Raw genomic sequence first — 18,895 nt, 5'->3', positions numbered from 1 at the left:
TGTCATCAACCCTTCTAGCATTGAATCCTGCCCAAGTCCATGTACTTTTCTTAAATTTAAATTCCAGAAAAAACCTTCATAAATTGCATCATTCATGTTATGCTTTTTGTCTCTCACTCTAATTCCAATAATGCATCTCTCCAAGATGCTTTATCAGCGCTCACTTTATAGAAACTCAGTAAAGATTAAAGGTGATTGGCCGAAGATTCAAACGCTGAAATTTACCAGAAAACGACTTAATTAGCAATGCACACTGGAGGAACATCGCCCCCTACTGGGAAAGCTTTGAAGGGCCCTCCTGATAAAGAGTTAAGATTCGGTTAGGTTTTTTTCCCGGTTAACAAGCGAAAATAATAATAAAAAATTTACACGACCATTACGCCCCTCAGTATTAGGATTTTCTTTAAATCCATTAATATGCATAAACATATACATGTTTAGCCTTCTTTTTGATGTACTCTGAATGCGACGAAAAAATATATTTAAAATACATTGTATTCGACAAACGATGAGTGTGTTTGCAAGAGGAAACAACACCATGGCGCGACATTGCGACCATATAATGGATACCAACAGGTGTCCAAGATGTGAATGCTATGTTGTGAATGATGGATATTGATTGGCCTGGGCACACGTCGCTATATGCGATGAAGGCAGGTGGACGAGACTGGTGACCAATTGGCAGCCAATGGAGAGAAGAGCGCGTCCGAGAGGAATTATCATGGTCGTGGCCATGGCGCGTAATGACTTCAGCTCACTGCACGAGTGAGGTTGATGGTAGCAGCACCGGACCGCGAGGAATGGCCAAATCTGGTCACCCACCTTCACAAGTGGAACAATTCAATGCCACTGCAGAGGCCCCAAACCGCAGAGCACACCTGGCGAACCATAGAGGGCATTGGGAACCATGGGGCACAATACTAATCACTGCCAACTTCACAAATTCAACGGAAGCAGCGGCGGTCCATTGAGCTTAACCTCAAGCCGTTGCGTGCCTTCCAAACTCGGATAGAGATGTTGTGAGTTGCTATTCACAAAGCCATTGGCAAGTATTTTGACAGCCTCGCTCTAGCACCGTCATAAACGTGATACCGACAGCGATGGGATCCCGGCTCTTGTCACCGGAGGTCGCCACCTAAAGGTAGTGGTGATGCTAACTCACGCTATTTAAACTACATAGTTTTTATTTTACTAGGTAAGGCCTACAGAGCTTTGTAGCTGTTTTTCAGAAGCGACCTGGCCACAAAGTTTAGCTCAACGAAGTGGCTTATCATGTGGCTATTGTTTTTTTGTAGCAGCTAAATACTCTAAACGCATGTTTCTGGCATTGCACGAGTCCCCCATCAATTGGGGTTTCTGATATATACTGTATTCCGTGTCTTTTAATGTAATCTAAGTGTTTATTTTTCAACAACTTTTGAGTCCGTAAAAGTGTCCCAAAATCGGCGATTGTTCGTTGTTGTCGTTTTTGTATTTGCTGTAAAGGGTTACATGTTACTCCACTATTCTAATACATATCATCTATGTATACATTTTCGAACAAAATTACAAACTTTAACACGCGTTTGTCTTTGGGAACGTTTATTTATCAGCAACCACCGATTGATCACAACCACAAGCAATATCGCAGGAACCGCGAACACCACCACCACCATGAGTAACCACCACCACCACCACACCCGCCAGTCGCCACGAAGTGACGGTGACGTGACCACGGCCAGGTGCACTTTGAGGCCACGTGAAGTGTCCAAGGCTCGCTGCCCGAAGGTCATGGGAGTGACCCAGGTGCCATGGGTTGACTAAGATGACCGGCAGATGCACCAGCTGTGCTGTTTAGCCACGCGGTGCTCCGCTCGTTGATGTGAGCGTCGCTCCTCTGCCAGTCGTTGTTGTTGGAGGGCGACTGCCTCTGACTGACCAGGAGCGTCCTTCACGAGCCTCCTCCACCACAACCACCGACCATTAACCTCGTGCTAGTCGCTCAATCTTTATAAAAACGCCTAAAAACGCATTTTTTATGAAGTATTGAGGAATACAGTACTATTGTTACGCATGGCCAATATGGCCAGGAGTTAAATGCCAATGTCGAGATCTGCTGGCCACGGCGAGAGGGCTTAGTCTCAAGCCTCACCTTACCATATTAATAATAAAAAGTGTGCCGTACTTGGCCCTTACCCCTCTCCAACCATATATATACGGAGTGGTAGCTCTTGTAGTCTCTCATTTACTTGATACAGCTGTCGTGGCTGTGACGGTTCCACCTGAAGACGGAAGCTTGTGTTGCCTCCGAAACGTCGTGATTTTTATTTTATTTTACCTTTATTAATTAAATTTTTTACCTCCGTGACTTTACCGAAAAAAACCTAAGAATAGGGCTTCGTGAGTTTAGCGCTCGTGTCCTTTTGCTAATCCTCCTCCTTTGATGGAGCCGCGGACCGCAGCGCTTTGAACTTGGCGCAGCGTAGCAATGCTCCAATCGCCACAACGCGGCACTCCCAGTGCGCCCCCGCGTGGCGCGCGCCCCGTTGGTCCCCACGGCCCCACGCGGATCGCCTCGAGCGGCCCCTGGCGGCGGCACCGCGCGGCACCGGCTCCAGGAGGGGGCCCCGCGGCAGCGCGGTCTCTGACCCCCACGTCCCGTGTGTGTATTTTACTGCGTGTTGAAGTTCTTTCGCACCGTACGTAGCCAACCGTGCCAATCGGAGGTGCGGGGGGACGGACGACAAACTATACACAAAAAGCACGGTTAGAAAGAAATTCGTTTTCAATCTAGATTACTTAAAAGTGTATAGCTCCAGTGTCTTCCTAATATCGGAAGAGCGTTCCAGACGGCCGCAGAAGCGCACCTGGAAGTGCGCGATGCAGTGGCCGTCTTTGTTCTGTGGCGAGCTCAAAGCCGCTGTGAGGATGACCGGAGTTCGCGTGATGATTTATGCTTCTTGACGTGATCAAGGTATTATGGTTCATTTGTGGCAAGCACTTTGTGTGTAATGAGTGCGACCTTATGTGTTCGTTCAGCCAGGTCATTTCCATTGCACATTGAGAAGGGAGATGTCCCGGCGGTTGTTACAATCAGTACGGCCAACCTTCTTAAAGAGGGCCACCAGGGAATCCTTCCCAACCTGCGGAACCCACCCTGTGATCCAGGTAGTTGTGTCTATGTCATATAGGGCATTCTGCAAACACAACCCTCCCTCATACATTTGCTTGGGAGATCATCTCTGCACCGCACTTTTCCTGGTCTCAGACTCTGGATCGCTTTCCGTACTTCCTCAATAAAAATGGCACATCAGCCAGCCACTCACGTGGGGTGGCTACTTACTCCCATATTTGATGCATGGCAGCCCCAGCAGGGCCATCCCCACCTTGCTCCACGATGTTATCTGGGCTGAGGGATTTCCCCTCCCCTCCTGGAGGTCAGAGATTGTATCACCATTCTCCCCTTAAGGATGGTAATTGGTGTGGCTCTGCAAGTAACTCTTTTGATGGAATTAGTGATTTGTGATCGTAAGCGACCGAGGCATTTCCATTTCCTCAGCAACCCAGGACCACCATTCATCCTTCCAGCACTGTACAGCTCTCTGAACCTCCGAGTGAAGGCTGCGGTAAGCCTCATTCTTCAAAGTGGGATGTTGTAGACAGTCGGAGTGGGCCTGTCACATTCATCTCCATCATCTCTGGGAAGGTCTGTAGTCTGGACTGTTTACCCAAAGCAGTCATTGCAGTTGCATGAGCCAAAGATCTGAGCTTCACCCATTTTCCCTGGCTTCAGGAGGGGAACGTGGAAAGATGCCAATCCTAGCTGCAAGCGATGATGAAATTCTCACAATATCAGAGAGTCGACACGAGGTCACTGTGGAAGAATGGCAGGCATATTTACAGATGACATGCTGATGATCATTGACAGATCAGCTCCACGGTAGGTCTTGGTGTCAGGACCTACCGCATCCTCGGTTCCGTCACGATATAGTCCATAAGATGTTTTTGCTTGGACTCGGCGCGCATCCATGATGTTGTGTGGACGCGCCTATGCCGGAACAGCGTGTTGGTGACTACAAGTCCATGGCCTGCACAGAAATCGAGCAGCCTCCTACCGTTATTATTGAGCTGATCTGGGCCCATGCCTTCCAATCACTCTGGCTCAGGTGGCTGCGTCATGGCACACTGAGGCATGACAGTCACCCTACAGGATGACTCCAATCTTGATTTGAAGCTTTCGTGACTGCAGGAATCCATACTCTTTGGTTCTTTCGGTAAAGTCACGTAGGTAGAACATCGTGTTGGTGATTGGCCGAGTAACAATGTCATGCGGTTGTTCTGTGTTTTGTGGGGGTTGGAGGACTCCACCCCGAAGTGAAACTTAAGCTAGCACCTGTAACAGGTCATAAAAGGCATTCGACTCATTAGATTTGCCATCAATGCGAAATATCACCACAACCAGAAGGAACACCACCATCACCAACAATGTTAAAGAGACGTCTTCAGACGTCTGCTTGTTTGTCGTGACTTATACTTACTTCTGTCAAGTATTCTTAAACGTAACAACACTAAGACGCTTTCATCAAATCGCAGTGTGACTCGCTTACACCCCCCCCCCCCACCCCTATTTATAGTCCTGCGGGTCACCCAGCGGCGCGCGCTCAGCCAATCGTCTGTCGGCACGGGTGTTTGACCAAGAGGAACGCCGACGTCACCCACATTGCCACACCCAAACCACGTGGTCGCCTTAGCCAATCGCGCCTCGGCATGAGCGGCGGCCGCGTATGGGGGGTTGGCGGGTGGGGAGTGGAGGGTGTGGCCCGGCCCTCCCATCCAACGAGACCCGCCCCCACCCTTGATCACGAGGGACGCTCTTGACCAATCGCGCGGGCGATATGGTTGGTGGGCGGAACTGAGGGAATTCCATTTCCGCCCAGCTCGCGATCACGTGGCGTGGGCTCGGCCAATCGGCTGTCGTCGCGGGGCGTGGGCTCGAGGCGGTCGCTGTCCCGCTCAGTGCAGCCGCAGCAGCAGGGACCATGGTGAGTGAGAGGTCGCGAGTCCCGCTCGCATCACCACAACCCTCACCGCATTCCACAATGTAGACGATGTATAATGAATGCGACTACGGTGGTGCTGGTGGTAATGGTCAGAGGTGCTACTCGCGAACAGCCCCCAACAGTCTGTGAAGGCTCTGCGGGGAATCTTTGGTGGTGGTGATGAGAGGGGAGCGGTGAGCGCGCTGCGCTAACGAACCCGCCGACCCGAGTTCGTTTCCTGCTCACGGACACCAACACCAGTGATAGCGATTATCCACACTGGTTATGGGCCGCCCCTAGGTCGGCTCAGCCTCAAATGAGTACCTGGTGCGGTGTGTATAAACACCGCCATCGGCGCCGGGCGTGGTCCTGGCCAGCCCACCCCTTCGTGTGCCTTGTCGGCCTTCATAGGTGCTCGCTGACAGCACTTGCCCCGACGTTCAGGCTCTAGGGGGGTGAGGGGTAGGCGTCTTTGTCCTTGATGATGGCGCGATGTGTCGCGGGGAGTGAGCCGAGTGCGACTCGGCGCGCCCCGCCCGGCCGCTCCCCGATGTGACTCACCTCGCGAGGGCTGTCGGCCCCATCGCAGTGGCTGGCAGACGCCTGTGGGTTGTGCTCTCAAGAGCCCCTCGTGTTGTGCTGCTGCTGCTGTTGTTGTAAACTGTTGTTTTGTTGGGTTTGTGCTTCTCTGCAACGCGTCTCGAGTCGGGTTTTTATCCAGCTTTGACCGAGTAACAATGGAATGCGGTTGTTCTGTGTTTTGTGTCCACAGTCTGACTTCAACGAGGACCAAATTGCGGGTAATTAAATCTTACCTCATTCGTGTTTGTCTTACTCATGTCCGTGTGCATCGGAGGTGACGTCTCATGGTCGTTATGTGGACTCTCATTGTGTAAGGGTATCGTGTTGAGTGGACTGTAACGTCTCGCCATTAGTTCAAATCTAGAGTGGTGGCGTTCTGACAATCAATTTAAGATCTTGTCACCATTGACTCGGGCCTCGTTGTCAGCAGCAATAGCCTCTCCCCATCTCAGTCCCACACATTGAACTTTAACAATTACAGCAAATATGCTTCAGAGTTCGGCTGGTAATCTTTGTTTCATCGTTTGTGTTGGCACAGGGTGCGAGGATATGTTTGGTATTGCACCCCATGCATGAATACAGTGGTAGGTTTAGTGAAATACTGTATGGTAATTACAAGTGGGGTGTTTATGAGTTGCATAGCCATCTCTGGCCGTCAATCAGCCGTGCCACGCACGGTTATTGTGTGCACAGACACACATTGAACACCAAACTGGAACATTTGTTTCCAGCCAACTAATTCTCATTAAAAAACATGTTTTTTTTGTACACGCCACGTTATTTGCATCAACCGCTTTAGAACAAGGTTTATTTCTAATCTTGTTACTTTGAATGTACTATACAATATTAATATACATTGAGAACTGAAAACCATCAACGTTCATTTTATTTACTATAACATGGGCATGCGTTTCAACCCAAGACCACTTATTTGGAATGCCAGTTTAATGCAGTTTAAGTGCCTAAAAACATGTACTATAGGTGTCTTGAGTGTAAGGAGGAGGCTTTTACAATGTGCATCCTGCCTTAAGGGCGTGCCGACGTTGCACAAACATACCACCACAACTTCTCCAAATGAGGGTGTTTTATTATTTGAACCGTACAACAAAGTAGTGTTGTGTTGTCCTCTTACCCTTAATGGACATTTTAATAAAGTGTATCCATCGTAGCTGTTCTATTATATATCGAATCACAACTGAAATACAACGCGCGTTAGGATCTGAGTGCAGTACAGTATCCCTTGCTGGAGTTATCACAGATGTAATTACATCGCATGTTTACCGCAACATGTTTTTAATGTCCAATGTTTACTTGCAGCTTTTATACACTATATAGATTCCGCCTTGAGCAAACTTTCTGTGCAGGGTGTGGGAGCTGTGAACTACGATACAGTTGAATGTTTAACGAGATAAGCCCCATGACGTCAGCCCTTCCGCATTCCCACACAATGCCTTTGCTTATACATATATATCAATCTTTAATGTTTCTTCTCATCCCTTTATTTGGGTAACTTGCGTATCGTCCGAAAAGACGCTGGGAGAAAGGAGTGCCCAAAATTGGCGTTGTGCTTTTTTCCCCCTCCCCGCAGCTCAAAGTGGGCTGACACCGGGGATAATGAACGTGGCTTGGCCTCTGCTTTCTTCCTTATATGGGCACAGTGGCAGCGCGCTTCGGGGCGCGCCTGGCGTGGGGCCTGCGTCATGGGGGAGTGGCCTCCGTTTGAGATTCGGGCTTGTCGCTTCCTCTCGGATTTTCATCGCTTCAGCTCTCATGCACACACAAGTCATCCATGCCCAGTCCGTTGCTGGATGTAGTCCTCCCCAAGCCACCTTCATCGATCGCCATCCTGCGATGTCAAAACAGCAATAAACACCGCTTTTCGCCACAAAGTGGTGGTGACGTCACCAGGGCACTTGGTGCCAGGCTATGTGCATTTTAAGGCCACGTGAAGCGTCGAACGCCCACTGCAGGAGGTCAGAGGACGGACCCAGGTGCCATGAGTTGACTGAGATGACTGGTAGATGCACCACTGTGCTAGCTTGCAGTGTTTTAGCCACTTGGCGCTCTACTCGTTGTTGTGAGCGTTCCTCCTCTACCATCTGTTTTTGTTTGAGGGCGACTGCCTCCAACTGCCCAGTAGTGTCCTTCACGAGGCTTCTTAAATTGAATAATACCACCTAGCACATGCACACACGATGGATTTCATCGCATCGCTCCTTATCCTCGGTTGACGTCCTCAAGGACATGTTCAATCCCTTGACTGCCATTGTTCTTGATCATCTTTCCTTCTTGCACAACTAAGAATGAAAATACAACAATCCTAAAAAGGCTAAGAAAATGATGAGCAAAAAGTATAATTCCTCTCTTATTCAGCCCGCACACATTCCAAGGACATCCATCTCTGCTATGCATCAGGGTTTGGGTGTGTACAAGATCACTTTTGTCATCTCTCCCCAGCCCTCATGTTTACACGCTGCACTGCTTACGGCTGAATAAACCTAGGAAAGGCCAATGATGGGTGCAAATACTACTTTCCACTGACATTAGCTGTGTCTTGGATAGCAGCATTGTGTGGAAACAGCTACAACACCAGTAACTACACATGGCCAGGTTTATATACCAATTAAACAGCCAGAACACATGTTGGTAGTTTATCCCATTGTGAGTAATGGAGACATTGGCACATTTTCGCCACAAATTGAGGAGGAACATCTACCAACACATGAATTACATCCAAACTTTTATACATATATACAGGCGCTGATATCTGCGAACTATGGCTGGTAATTTCTCTTAATCAGGTTTGTCAATAGGAATTCCTTACAGCCCAATGGTTGCATGGCATGTGTTTGTGGTCGTATAGAAACAACCATTATATTGCATGGGCAGTGTATGCTCTATTATATGTAGCATTAATCATACAAGCTGACATTCGCCCATTAAATGAGAATCCCCATGACCTTGAAAATTATGTGCAAGCTGATACAAACATTAATCTACACGGATCATAGATGCATCCACATTAGGGAAACATGAGGTGGTGTTTACAGTCATGGAAATTCAAAAAGCCACACTTGAATCCTTTTATGGAATAAACACTAAGTCATACCGAGTTCACTTGTAAGCTGCTTTTTGGATTTGCACAAAATTGGTATTTTTGCCATACTGTGAACATAAAGTGGAGCTTTAATTATCTCTGCTAGTATTTCATACCAGACAGTATATTCAGTATAAAATACTACCCTTGTGTAATGAGGTGGGATTATATTGACATGTGAAATGAACGTTGCTGAGAAGACCTTGGCCATCATAGATACGCAAGTAATTTTGAGTCGATTTTGGCCTACTTTATTTCACTTGACATGCCGAGTTAACACTGAGGTATTTAAATATTGCAGAAATGTATTGGTCACCATGCAATTGTTTAATTTTGTTATTTTCTTGAATCTGATTGTTACACATCCATCCAAATATCTGCTTTAACATGGATAGGATACACCGACAGATAGAATGAGAAATGCGCAAAGAAGCATGGGGGGAGCTTGGGATTACGCTGAGTGATGGAAAGAGAAACACATTGATCAGAGAATAAATACAACTTCAGACAATGGCTTGAGAAAAGTGGGTTTGGGCAGGATAGATACTTCAATCGAAGGAATTATGCCAGTGGTCAAGATGGAATCGTAGCCAACTTGGGGAACACATCCAAAAGGAAGAGCATCGGGGAGCTATCGGTTAATGTGCAGGATATGTATGGATTATTGTTAAGCTTTGTTTAAGTGATTATTGAAGTTTCAGTGATTACATTTTGATACAAACAGGTTGGCAGATAAATATACCCACAGTTAAACAGTGGCTAACTTAATTGCTATGAATATAGTGTTGGACTAAAAACTACGACACTCAAAGCCTATCACAACTCGGCAGTCTTAACAACTTAAGCATGTGCTTTTTAAGGGGTTATAATCGCATTAAACAGCCACGTGATTAGTTGCTGACATAAGTTTGGTCACGAATTGGGTATTTTAAATTGTATAAACCTCTATTTTGTAATCCAAAAATGTGTTTCTAAGATATTTAATGCGTTTCATATGTTTCACCACAAATTGTTCTCAATTGTACCCTAAATGTAGAATATTGCTTCAAATTTATATAACCAAACACAGATCACTATCGACAAACTTTGGATTTGTTCACCGTAAAAAAACTAACATTTTTATAAGTTATGGTATCATTAAAGATCTAATGTGCAAGACATACGGTAAGGCCTCGACATCTGCGAGGGTTCGGTTCTTGAAAATCTGCGCAAAAGTAAAATTTGCGAATGTAGATACTATTTTGTATGTAGTTAGATGGTTTCCTTTTGTGTCAAAATGTGTGAATGAAATCTGGCTTATTATGCAGATATAATAACACCTGATTTTAATAACTGTAAGAGAACATTGGGTTGTATCTACATTTCCATGTTTACATGAGGTACACAAAAATGGAGTAATGATGTATAAAGGACATGACAGGACTCTTGAAGGACACAGCAGGCAATGTGTGAGCAGGTCAGCAAAAATTGGAATGAAGGAAGACGATGACAAAAAAGGTTAAGTGCTGGCCGAGTATTGATAAAATAGCATCCCAGAGCTGATGAAGCAAGAGCTGAGAGTAAGTGGAGCGGGGGGGAGGTGAGGAAGGGTGCTGTGTTTTTGCAGTGCTCCTTTGAAACCAAAGTGCATGACCTCCATTCTACACTGGTTCTCTTGCAATCCAAAAAGATGATTAATATTCTCTGTGGATGACTTGCCTTGAATTCTAAGCAACCCATCAGTATTTTAACAGACCACACACCCTGCTGATGGCAAATCTTTTTGGAAAACATTGGTCCCAATATGCCCAAAAGGTGATGGAAAGCAATGTGATGGTAAATGTTATGGTTAAATAGACCATCTATGTTGTTTTCAGGCAGTAGTTAAAATAATATTAATTACACAATGTATATCATAATGAGGAGCTGTTGTAACCATGCTATAAAATAGTGTTGTTATTTTAACCCAAACATTAATATTTTGTATTTTGCAATATGATTAGACTTCAAGGAGGCGTTCTCCTTGTTTGACCGGACCGGCGACCTGAGGATCGGCTACAACCAGTGTGGCGAAGTCATCCGGGCCCTCGGTCAGAACCCCACCAATGCGGACGTGCTGAAGCTGCTCGGAAACCCCAAGCCAGACGGTACGCTAGCAGAGTTCCTGGGGAGCACGAACACCTAGCAGACCTTTTTCATCATCTAAATCCTTGGTACAGTAACCTTTTTCTCTAACACTGTTCCTTGACTAGCACAGCTCCAGAAGTGGCTGATGAAGTATTTTTTTCAAGTATGCAGTGGAACTCTCTTCATCAACAATCCTGTAATCACGAGTCCGAATTGATTTAGAAAAACTGCTGTTTTCTGTAGAATCAGTTTTTGTTTCCCATTATCCATTGCAGTCGGTTAACCAGCTGGCACTAGGTTATTCCTTTTTTTTGTGGGGCCTTTTTTGTAAGAGTCACCGCATATAATTAGTCAATTGGTCACTAGTAGGCACTACATGCATCCTTGTATTGATGCTTTTCCATGGATGAGAAGGTGACGATAATGAAAGTGCCCATCATTATCAATCGTGCAGCTGTTAAGGACGATCGTTGATGTGGTGTAATCATTATGCTATTGCCGATGATCATAATGCTTTTGCGACTGGTGTTCGTGATGATCCAATCATTTATTTAAAAAAATCGTCATTGAGTCTCAATACACTTTTTTATAAATGTGCTGTATTGGGACGTTTGGCCACTTCCATTTATAAAGCTTTTGACCTGTGGGAAGAAACTGCTCTACCAGAAAGAATCTTAAACGATTCCCACATGTTCAGTCTACAGACCCCCAATACATTCTGTGGCCTGGGCTAATTGCTTTGCTACCATCTCCTGGCCACGTTGCAGCACAACACCAATGTCTTTCATTAATATAATTTGCCTGAAAATGGTCTCACCTCTGCACCATTTTAATGGTTAAGATTAGATGCATGACAAATGTAGCCTGTTTTATCATAAATACTATTGAAGATTAAAGGAGTCATCTGGATGTTAGGGTGAATCGCCTCTCATCCACACATTTTATAACTGCAAACAGGAACCAACAAACATTAAAATTATATACTTATTAATTAAAAATTTCACCTGGAAAATTCCTTAATGTGACATCTCAATTGTAAATATTGTCCAATGCATATTCTATGGTTCTTTTGGTAAAGTCACGTAGATAAAAAAAAGTAATTGCAAATATCACGACGTTTCGATCGCAACACAAGCGGTCGTCATCAGGAACAGGGAGGTTGGCTTCTGAAGGCAAGCTGTTTATAAAGGTTTAGAGATGGAATGCTGGTGTGGACCTACTGCCGGCCATCTCTAAACCTTGATAAGCAGCTTGCCTTCAGAGGCTAACCTCCCTGTTCCTGATGACGACTGCTTGTGTTGCGATCGAAATGTCGTGATATTTTTAATAACTTTTTTATTACTATTTCTATCTACGTGACTTTACCCAAAGAACTATAGAATATGAATTCCTGCAGTCACGAAAGTTTAAAGTCAAAACTTGTCCAATGCAGTTAAAGAGGTATTCCATTGTATATCAAGGATAAATAAAAGTTGATGTAATAATGTTCGTGTTACCATGGTACGTTCCACATGTTTATTATCACTGTAGAAATGAGCACAAAGACCTTGGACTTTGAGCAGTTCCTACCCATGCTCAGCACCATCGCCAAGTCCAAGGACCAGGGTACCTTTGAGGACTTTGTGGAGGGCCTGCGTGTGTTCGACAAGGAGGGAAACGGCACAGTGATGGGAGCTGAGCTCCGCCACGTTCTCACCACGCTCGGTATGTATCATGATGATGAATGGTGGTGATGGTGATGGAGGTGAACACGTGCTGTGTCCGTAAGGGCTGTGCACAGTTTTGGAGAGTGGTTCGATTCCAATTCTCATTTGTAAGAAGGTTCTAAAAGCTCGACGATGAACCTATGTTGTTGCAGGATGCACGGGGGAAATTCCTTGTGTAGTAGATATTTGTACAAGAAAAACAACATGTAACAGGCTACCAGAATAAAATGTGCAATGGTATTCATGTGTTAGTTATAGGTGTCACATTTACACTTAATTTTGAAACTCGTAATCATCTTGTGTAATGTATGTCAGCAGTTGAACAATTGGTCGAAATTTGGGTAGAATCTGGACATAGATGCATTCTGCTTAACTGTCACAAGCCATTAAATAGTGACACTCAATACATTTTCACCTTCCTAAAGCAGTGATTTGCATGCGTTTAGCCTTTTATAGTTTTGTAAATTGTTTATTTTCCTATACTGCCTAGAATGTATTTTTGTGTTGCCTGCATAAATGGTTTTATTAATGAGGATTCTCAGGAGAAAATGCTAGTTTTATGAACCATTACAAATATTTAACAAAAAATTCGTTATTTTTGAGGTTAATGGCCTACAAAAACGAATGTAGGCATAAAGCTCTGCTTGTACACTCTGCTAGACCATCATTGGCATGGTGCTTTTAATCCTCATGCCATAGAATTTTTTATGGTAGTGGCAGAACCGTTTCAATGAAATAAATTGGGCTTGTGGCATAATTGCCTGAGGCGGCTTTCGTCAAAAGTGGTTGCAGGTCTGGTGCGCTCAATGAAACTTGCCTCTCGGCTCTCAGCCAGTTAAATCGTGCACCCTATTGCTCATACAGATTGTGCATTCGTGCAGTGCGCCCTATTGTACTGTTCCCTGCACCGCATTGAAAGTGCGTGGTCCTTAAGCGGAAGGGTTCATTGCCATTTGTATTGGTGGTGTGATGATTACTTGTTATGATTTCATTTGGTACGAAGTCGGTCATGTTCATCAGACACATGACCTTTGTCTTCGGTGAATCATCTGGGTGGAAGTTTGGTGGCACAATAAAGTCAAACACTGCCACTTTTGTGAATCGTGCTGCACATCTCCCAGCTCATAAAAGGCATTGTCATTGATTTGACTTTTTAAAATGGCAATAAATCAATAACAGGAATTAATATAATCCAGTTACCTAATTTTAAATGTATCATATGAGGACAGGCATGAATATGTTTCATATTTTTACAAGTCGCGTCCTTTTATATTATAATACGTACAAATATTTGTTTTACTAAACATGCTCAGCACGGGCTGTGGTGAAGTGGCTGACAGAAGGCCATGTATCGAGTTAGGGCTTTGTGAGAGATTTAATCACTGCTCTCTGTTGATTTGTGTTCGCAGGAGAGAAGATGTCCGAGGATGAGGTGGAGCTACTCCTGGTAGGGCAGGAAGATAACAACGGATGCATCAACTATGAGGGTAATTTGCTCACAAGCTTAAAATAAAATGCCTTTGTTTCATTCTCACAATGGATTTTGCTTCAGGTAAGAGTTGGTGCTTCGTAGCAGCAGCGCATGGTAAATATTTTATAAAACATCGGAGCTGCTTGCAGAGGAGATTTTTTTTCAGTCTGAAAAAAAACCTTCAATTGGTTTTAATTTTTACTCATCAGGGTGGGCACTTTCTCATAATCTCCTCTGTGAGATTGTCACATAGGACTAGATATTTGAACACATTTTCAAGCCAGAATATACCCAAATCAAATGCAAAACCAATTTTAATGGTGGTTATTTGTTGTGCAGTCATCAACTTGCTGCACTTTATAGACCAGTTGAATTGTGGGTGGCCATTTTAGAGACCAGTTGAATTGTGGGTGACTGCCCTGATTCAGACCCAGCGTCTCCACAGAACTGGCCCAGAACTGAGCCTCCTGGCTACCTCTAAAACAAACACTGATTTCACATACACTTTTACTTGTACGGGTGTCCACGAAGTTGAATGAAAATGCATTGCTAAAGTCTGACGAGTGCTTACACTTTGAGTGTATGTCATGCTAATTGCAAGTATCTCATATTTTATGGGTACATTGTGTTTTAGGGATGGTTTGTGAAAAAAATTGCATTTTAATTACATTTTAATTTCTACAAAAGTCCTCTGAGTGTTTTAAAATGCTCTGGGGAGCTGTTTTCATTTTGCAATACAGTTCTTTAAACCCATCTAATTTGTTGTGACCTGGAAATTCTAATTGCGCCATCCACGAGAATTGTGCACAGATTGTGTAAATTTATGACATTGCACAATTGAATCAAGTGCACGTAACATTTGTAATATGTGCATTTCATACACAGTTGTAGCAATACAACAGTGTGAAAATTACACACCATGATTTTTCCTTAAAATGTCTTAAACCTTGCATTCCTTACATTCTTAAAAGCCTTCATATTTCATCATCATCAGCCATGTTTTAGCCATCGAATGAAGGCCTCTCCCCACATCCGAGACGTCGCTCCGTGGCCTTGCGTCGCCACAATCGCTGTCGCTGTGCTGCACAGCACTCCCCGTGGTAGTTGTCCTCACCGGTACGTCACTCATTTGGCTGCCGTTCCCATTCATCAACCATCGACCAATCAACATGGCTGATGGATGACCCGTGTCCATCTGTGCTCTTTGATTTAATGCTCAACATTCATGTCTTAAGTTTAAAAAAAAATCTGTATTTAGCTTAGCCCTCTTGCCCAGTGTTAATGTGTAACTTGTGTTGTAAATATACAGTGTAACACTTTAAATATCCGTTTGAAAGTGGTTATTCATGGTAAATATGTATTGCCTTGGCAGCTTGTTTTGTAATATTTGGTCCAAACATTTTATGTACAAAAACAAATTTCAGTGGACGTACATTTCCATTTACTTCATATTGATTTTCTCAGTGGAGAGTCAATCTCAAGCCAGTGTCCCAAGGAAAAACATTTTAAATGTGTGAGCATTATTTTGTACAATAAGAGGTTAGCTAAGGAATAATTTAACATCAACTTATTAAAGTTTGTACAGGGTGTGCTTTTCAGTCTGTCTGAATGAGTTAAACTGGTTGTAGAGGGTTTTTTTCATTAAATGATGTGTCGAAGGATTCTTTATATAATACACACTTGGTGGAAAGAGTCATTCACAAACCCCTGCTATTTCATGTTGCTTATTTCCATAAAAAGGTATTGTTGATCAGAAGTGGATTTTTAGCACTTCTGTGTTGATGATCACGAGTGGTCACTTGAACAATCAGTTGTAGTATGTGACGACATTGCACATCAGCTACTAAAATAAAATCTTTGTTAAGCTGCATGCACAAACCAAATATATCGTTGCTTAATATGGCAAGTCTTGTTTAATAGTCTCATTAAATTATAAGGAATTAATATTTGCTTGAGTACGAGGTAACTTTTTAAAATTTACATTGAGTTTATATGCTGTAAGGTATGATGCCACTTTGAGGCAGGTGTGTGCATGTACCATTTGTAATGGCTGCCAGAAAATGGCCCTTGAATGACTCAATCGCAAAGGCATTCTAAAGACACATTCAGGCAGTGTTTATTCAATCCCAGTATAGAGCAATATAGATGCAGTATTTGATTGCCCCCAATGAACAGGCTTAAGTATTCCTTGTATATATGACATTGTGGCTTTGAGCACAGGTGTTGGTTTAAATCTATAGTAGCTACATAAGCAGGTTGTACTGCATGGGGACAGTTTATTGGGAAGGGCATTACGTATGTATAAAGCTCTTGATCTCATGCAAATGCTTTGGTTTTTTAAACATGGTTTATATATTTCGCCATGACCATGTGTAGATGACATTTTATATGGAGACAATTATTTTTTAGGTCCCCTTTTTCATGTCAACTCCAGCAATTGCACTACAGCAATTGTATGGATGTTGTTTGGTCTCATTTGTACATTTGTTTTGCCCATGATGATGTTTGCATTCACCTTGTGGTATTTTTACAGCTTTTATCAGACACATCATGTCTGGCTGAAAAGCCCGTTATGGTAATGCCTTTATGGTTTTGAGTTTGGCTGCATGTTTGTTCCTGGCCTGCTTGTAGAGTACAGCTTCAAGGAAATTAGCTTTTATGGCTGCTGCTGCTGTAGTGCACGGATCAGCATGGCAGAGTGCCAGCCCGCACCCTGCGTATGTTGCTGAGTTGGATGTTGAATGTGCTGTGCTTTTTCTCTAGACTTGGACCACAAGCACAATTTACTAATTAGTTAAAAATATGTAAGGGGCAACCTCCTCCGTATTGTGAGTGGTCCAAAGGTTCCGTTGATGCGGCCTGGATGATGTAGTTTGACCAGTCACAATACAGGAAATCTGCAGCTTGCTGCTGTATAGACAAACTGTTCATCCCTACTGTGTAGCATTTCAAGCCAGTTCTGAAAACTAAAATCATTATTAGAACTCATGTTCTTGTTCCAATTCTGGGTGCATTATGGAAAATGTATTGCGGAATTAAGTTTTAATCACTAATATGCTGTTTGTACATATACACTCATAAGTCTATCATTGGAATCATGCAGCTGTATAGCATATTATATTTGGAACATTTTCACTAACTGAAGGTCTGTTAAAAGTTTTTTTCAAATTATATAACAAATTGTATATGTGAATATACTAGAAAGTTATCAGGGAATTGGCCACTAGGTCGGTTTGGGTGAATTCAGTGGCTTGAATTTCACTACTACACCAGTAGCTTATCTAGGTAATTGCTACAAGATCTTGTCTTGTGTAAAATGTATATTAAATTCGTATATACTGTCCTTACCCACATTTTAAAATGACTCCATGTTTGAAGTTTCTCAAAGCACCATTTGTTTTGATCATTTATTTTGTGAACATTAAATTTCAGCCTCAATGTTATTGATTTAGTTATGTGAACTCGGCTAGATGAATACAAATACTTAAATTAGTTATAAGCTTTAACAATCCCTTGCTTATGAGTTCCATGCAGTAATAACTGAATGTGTTGTCTTGAATAACAGTGTGTGAACCCTGTAGTGCTATATGACTGACACATTTCCATAAATTACAACCATTTATTTAGTGAACGCTGTGCTTTACTTATATTTTTTTAAGTTTCCTTGCAAGGTATTAATTCAACTTAAAATCTATAATCACAATGCACCAAAATAACTTGGTTCATGAAGTTGCTATCTCATGTTATTATTCAAGTTATTAATTGTCAATACATATCATGTCATGGTGAAAGTAAGCTGGAGCGTGTCTTATAATTGTTTTGTATTCGACAGATGAATGATATTTTTAGGACTCATGCTTCTTAACGTTTTTTTTCTTTCAACAGAGTTTGTCAGGCACATCCTGAATGGTTGAAGATTCCAGATGGACAGAACATCAAAATACACTTTTGTATCACCATAACCATTTATGACGACACGTACATTACACACAGCGTATATTACTGCATGTCTTTATTTAACTTTAAAAAGTTAAATTCACCAAAATAGTGCACACATTCAGACATTCCATATTTACTGCACGTCTGTTTTCAATACATTCCTTTCACTTAAACTTTCAAAGCATATTTCTGAAGACCTTTTTCATTTACTATTATGACTTGAGTTTTACATCTCAAATGGTGTAACAATCTTGCAGATGCATTGAACTGTTGCTGACAGTTGCGCTTTGTATGTGCACCCTAATAAAGGTTAAATACTTTCCACTGTTGTGCGTGTGCTATGAACCCAATGGAAGTATTGGCACCGTACTTTGGACAACCACAGTACAGTACTGTTCGCTACGTACAGTGCAAAAGAAGTTCTACATACACAGTACGTTTTGTTTGTACCTTAAATTTAGAGGTTATTCGTAACTGTCCATATATACTGCATGTTCCCACGCATTATTTCGGGCTTAAATATAATTCTAGATTTGAAGCTTTCGTGACTGCAAGGATTCATACTCTGTTTTTTTCGGTAAAGTCACGTAGGTAAAAAACACGAGCGTGTTGCGCCCGAAACGTGATTTAATTTGCTTTTCATTTATTTAATTTTTTACCTACGTGACTTTACCGAAAAAACCAAAGAGTATAAAATATAATTACCTAGTTTAACAGCAGTCTGGAGAAACTGGGACAAGACATGCTGCTTGCTCATAAGCAACTGCTAGATGCGCAATTGAATACAGTTTGCAACATAACCAGAAACTGAAATGGACACCAACCCACCCCCCCTCCCGGTTCCCTTTTTTGGTGAATGTTCCACCACCAAATATCGACCGAGACCTTCAAACGGCAAGGGAGTTTACACGTTTGCTTGCCCACGACAACCACGTACCCATCATCAACCAAGACCTCAACACTGTACCTCGTGGGC

General features: G+C 43.0%; 1 protein-coding gene across 2 annotated transcripts; it reads left to right on the top strand.

Annotated features, from left to right (window-relative positions):
• The first annotated feature begins 4,921 nt into the window (after positions 1–4,921).
• On the top strand, positions 4,922–18,241 carry LOC133344581 (myosin light polypeptide 6-like). 2 transcript variants are annotated; one of them, XM_061554578.1, is made up of 7 exons: positions 4,922–5,021; positions 5,791–5,818; positions 10,680–10,823; positions 12,334–12,507; positions 13,919–13,996; positions 16,514–16,555; positions 17,866–18,241. In XM_061554578.1, the coding sequence occupies exons 1-6, from the start codon at positions 5,019–5,021 to the stop codon at positions 16,540–16,542; spliced, it is 456 nt and encodes a 151-aa protein (XP_061410562.1). In that variant the 5' UTR covers positions 4,922–5,018; the 3' UTR covers positions 16,543–16,555; positions 17,866–18,241. The 2 variants fall into 2 exon arrangements, with proteins under 2 accessions (XP_061410562.1, XP_061410561.1); XM_061554577.1 differs by lacking the exon at positions 16,514–16,555 and having other exon boundaries at positions 4,923–5,021.
• Positions 18,242–18,895: the final 654 nt, after the last annotated feature.

This window comes from Lethenteron reissneri, chromosome 20, assembly GCF_015708825.2.
Source record: "Lethenteron reissneri isolate LAM-NWPU_2019-01 chromosome 20, ASM1570882v1, whole genome shotgun sequence".
Classification (NCBI taxonomy): domain Eukaryota; kingdom Metazoa; phylum Chordata; class Hyperoartia; order Petromyzontiformes; family Petromyzontidae; genus Lethenteron; species Lethenteron reissneri.
Note: the sequence above shows the minus strand (reverse complement) of the source record. Positions and strands in the feature narration are given on the sequence as shown.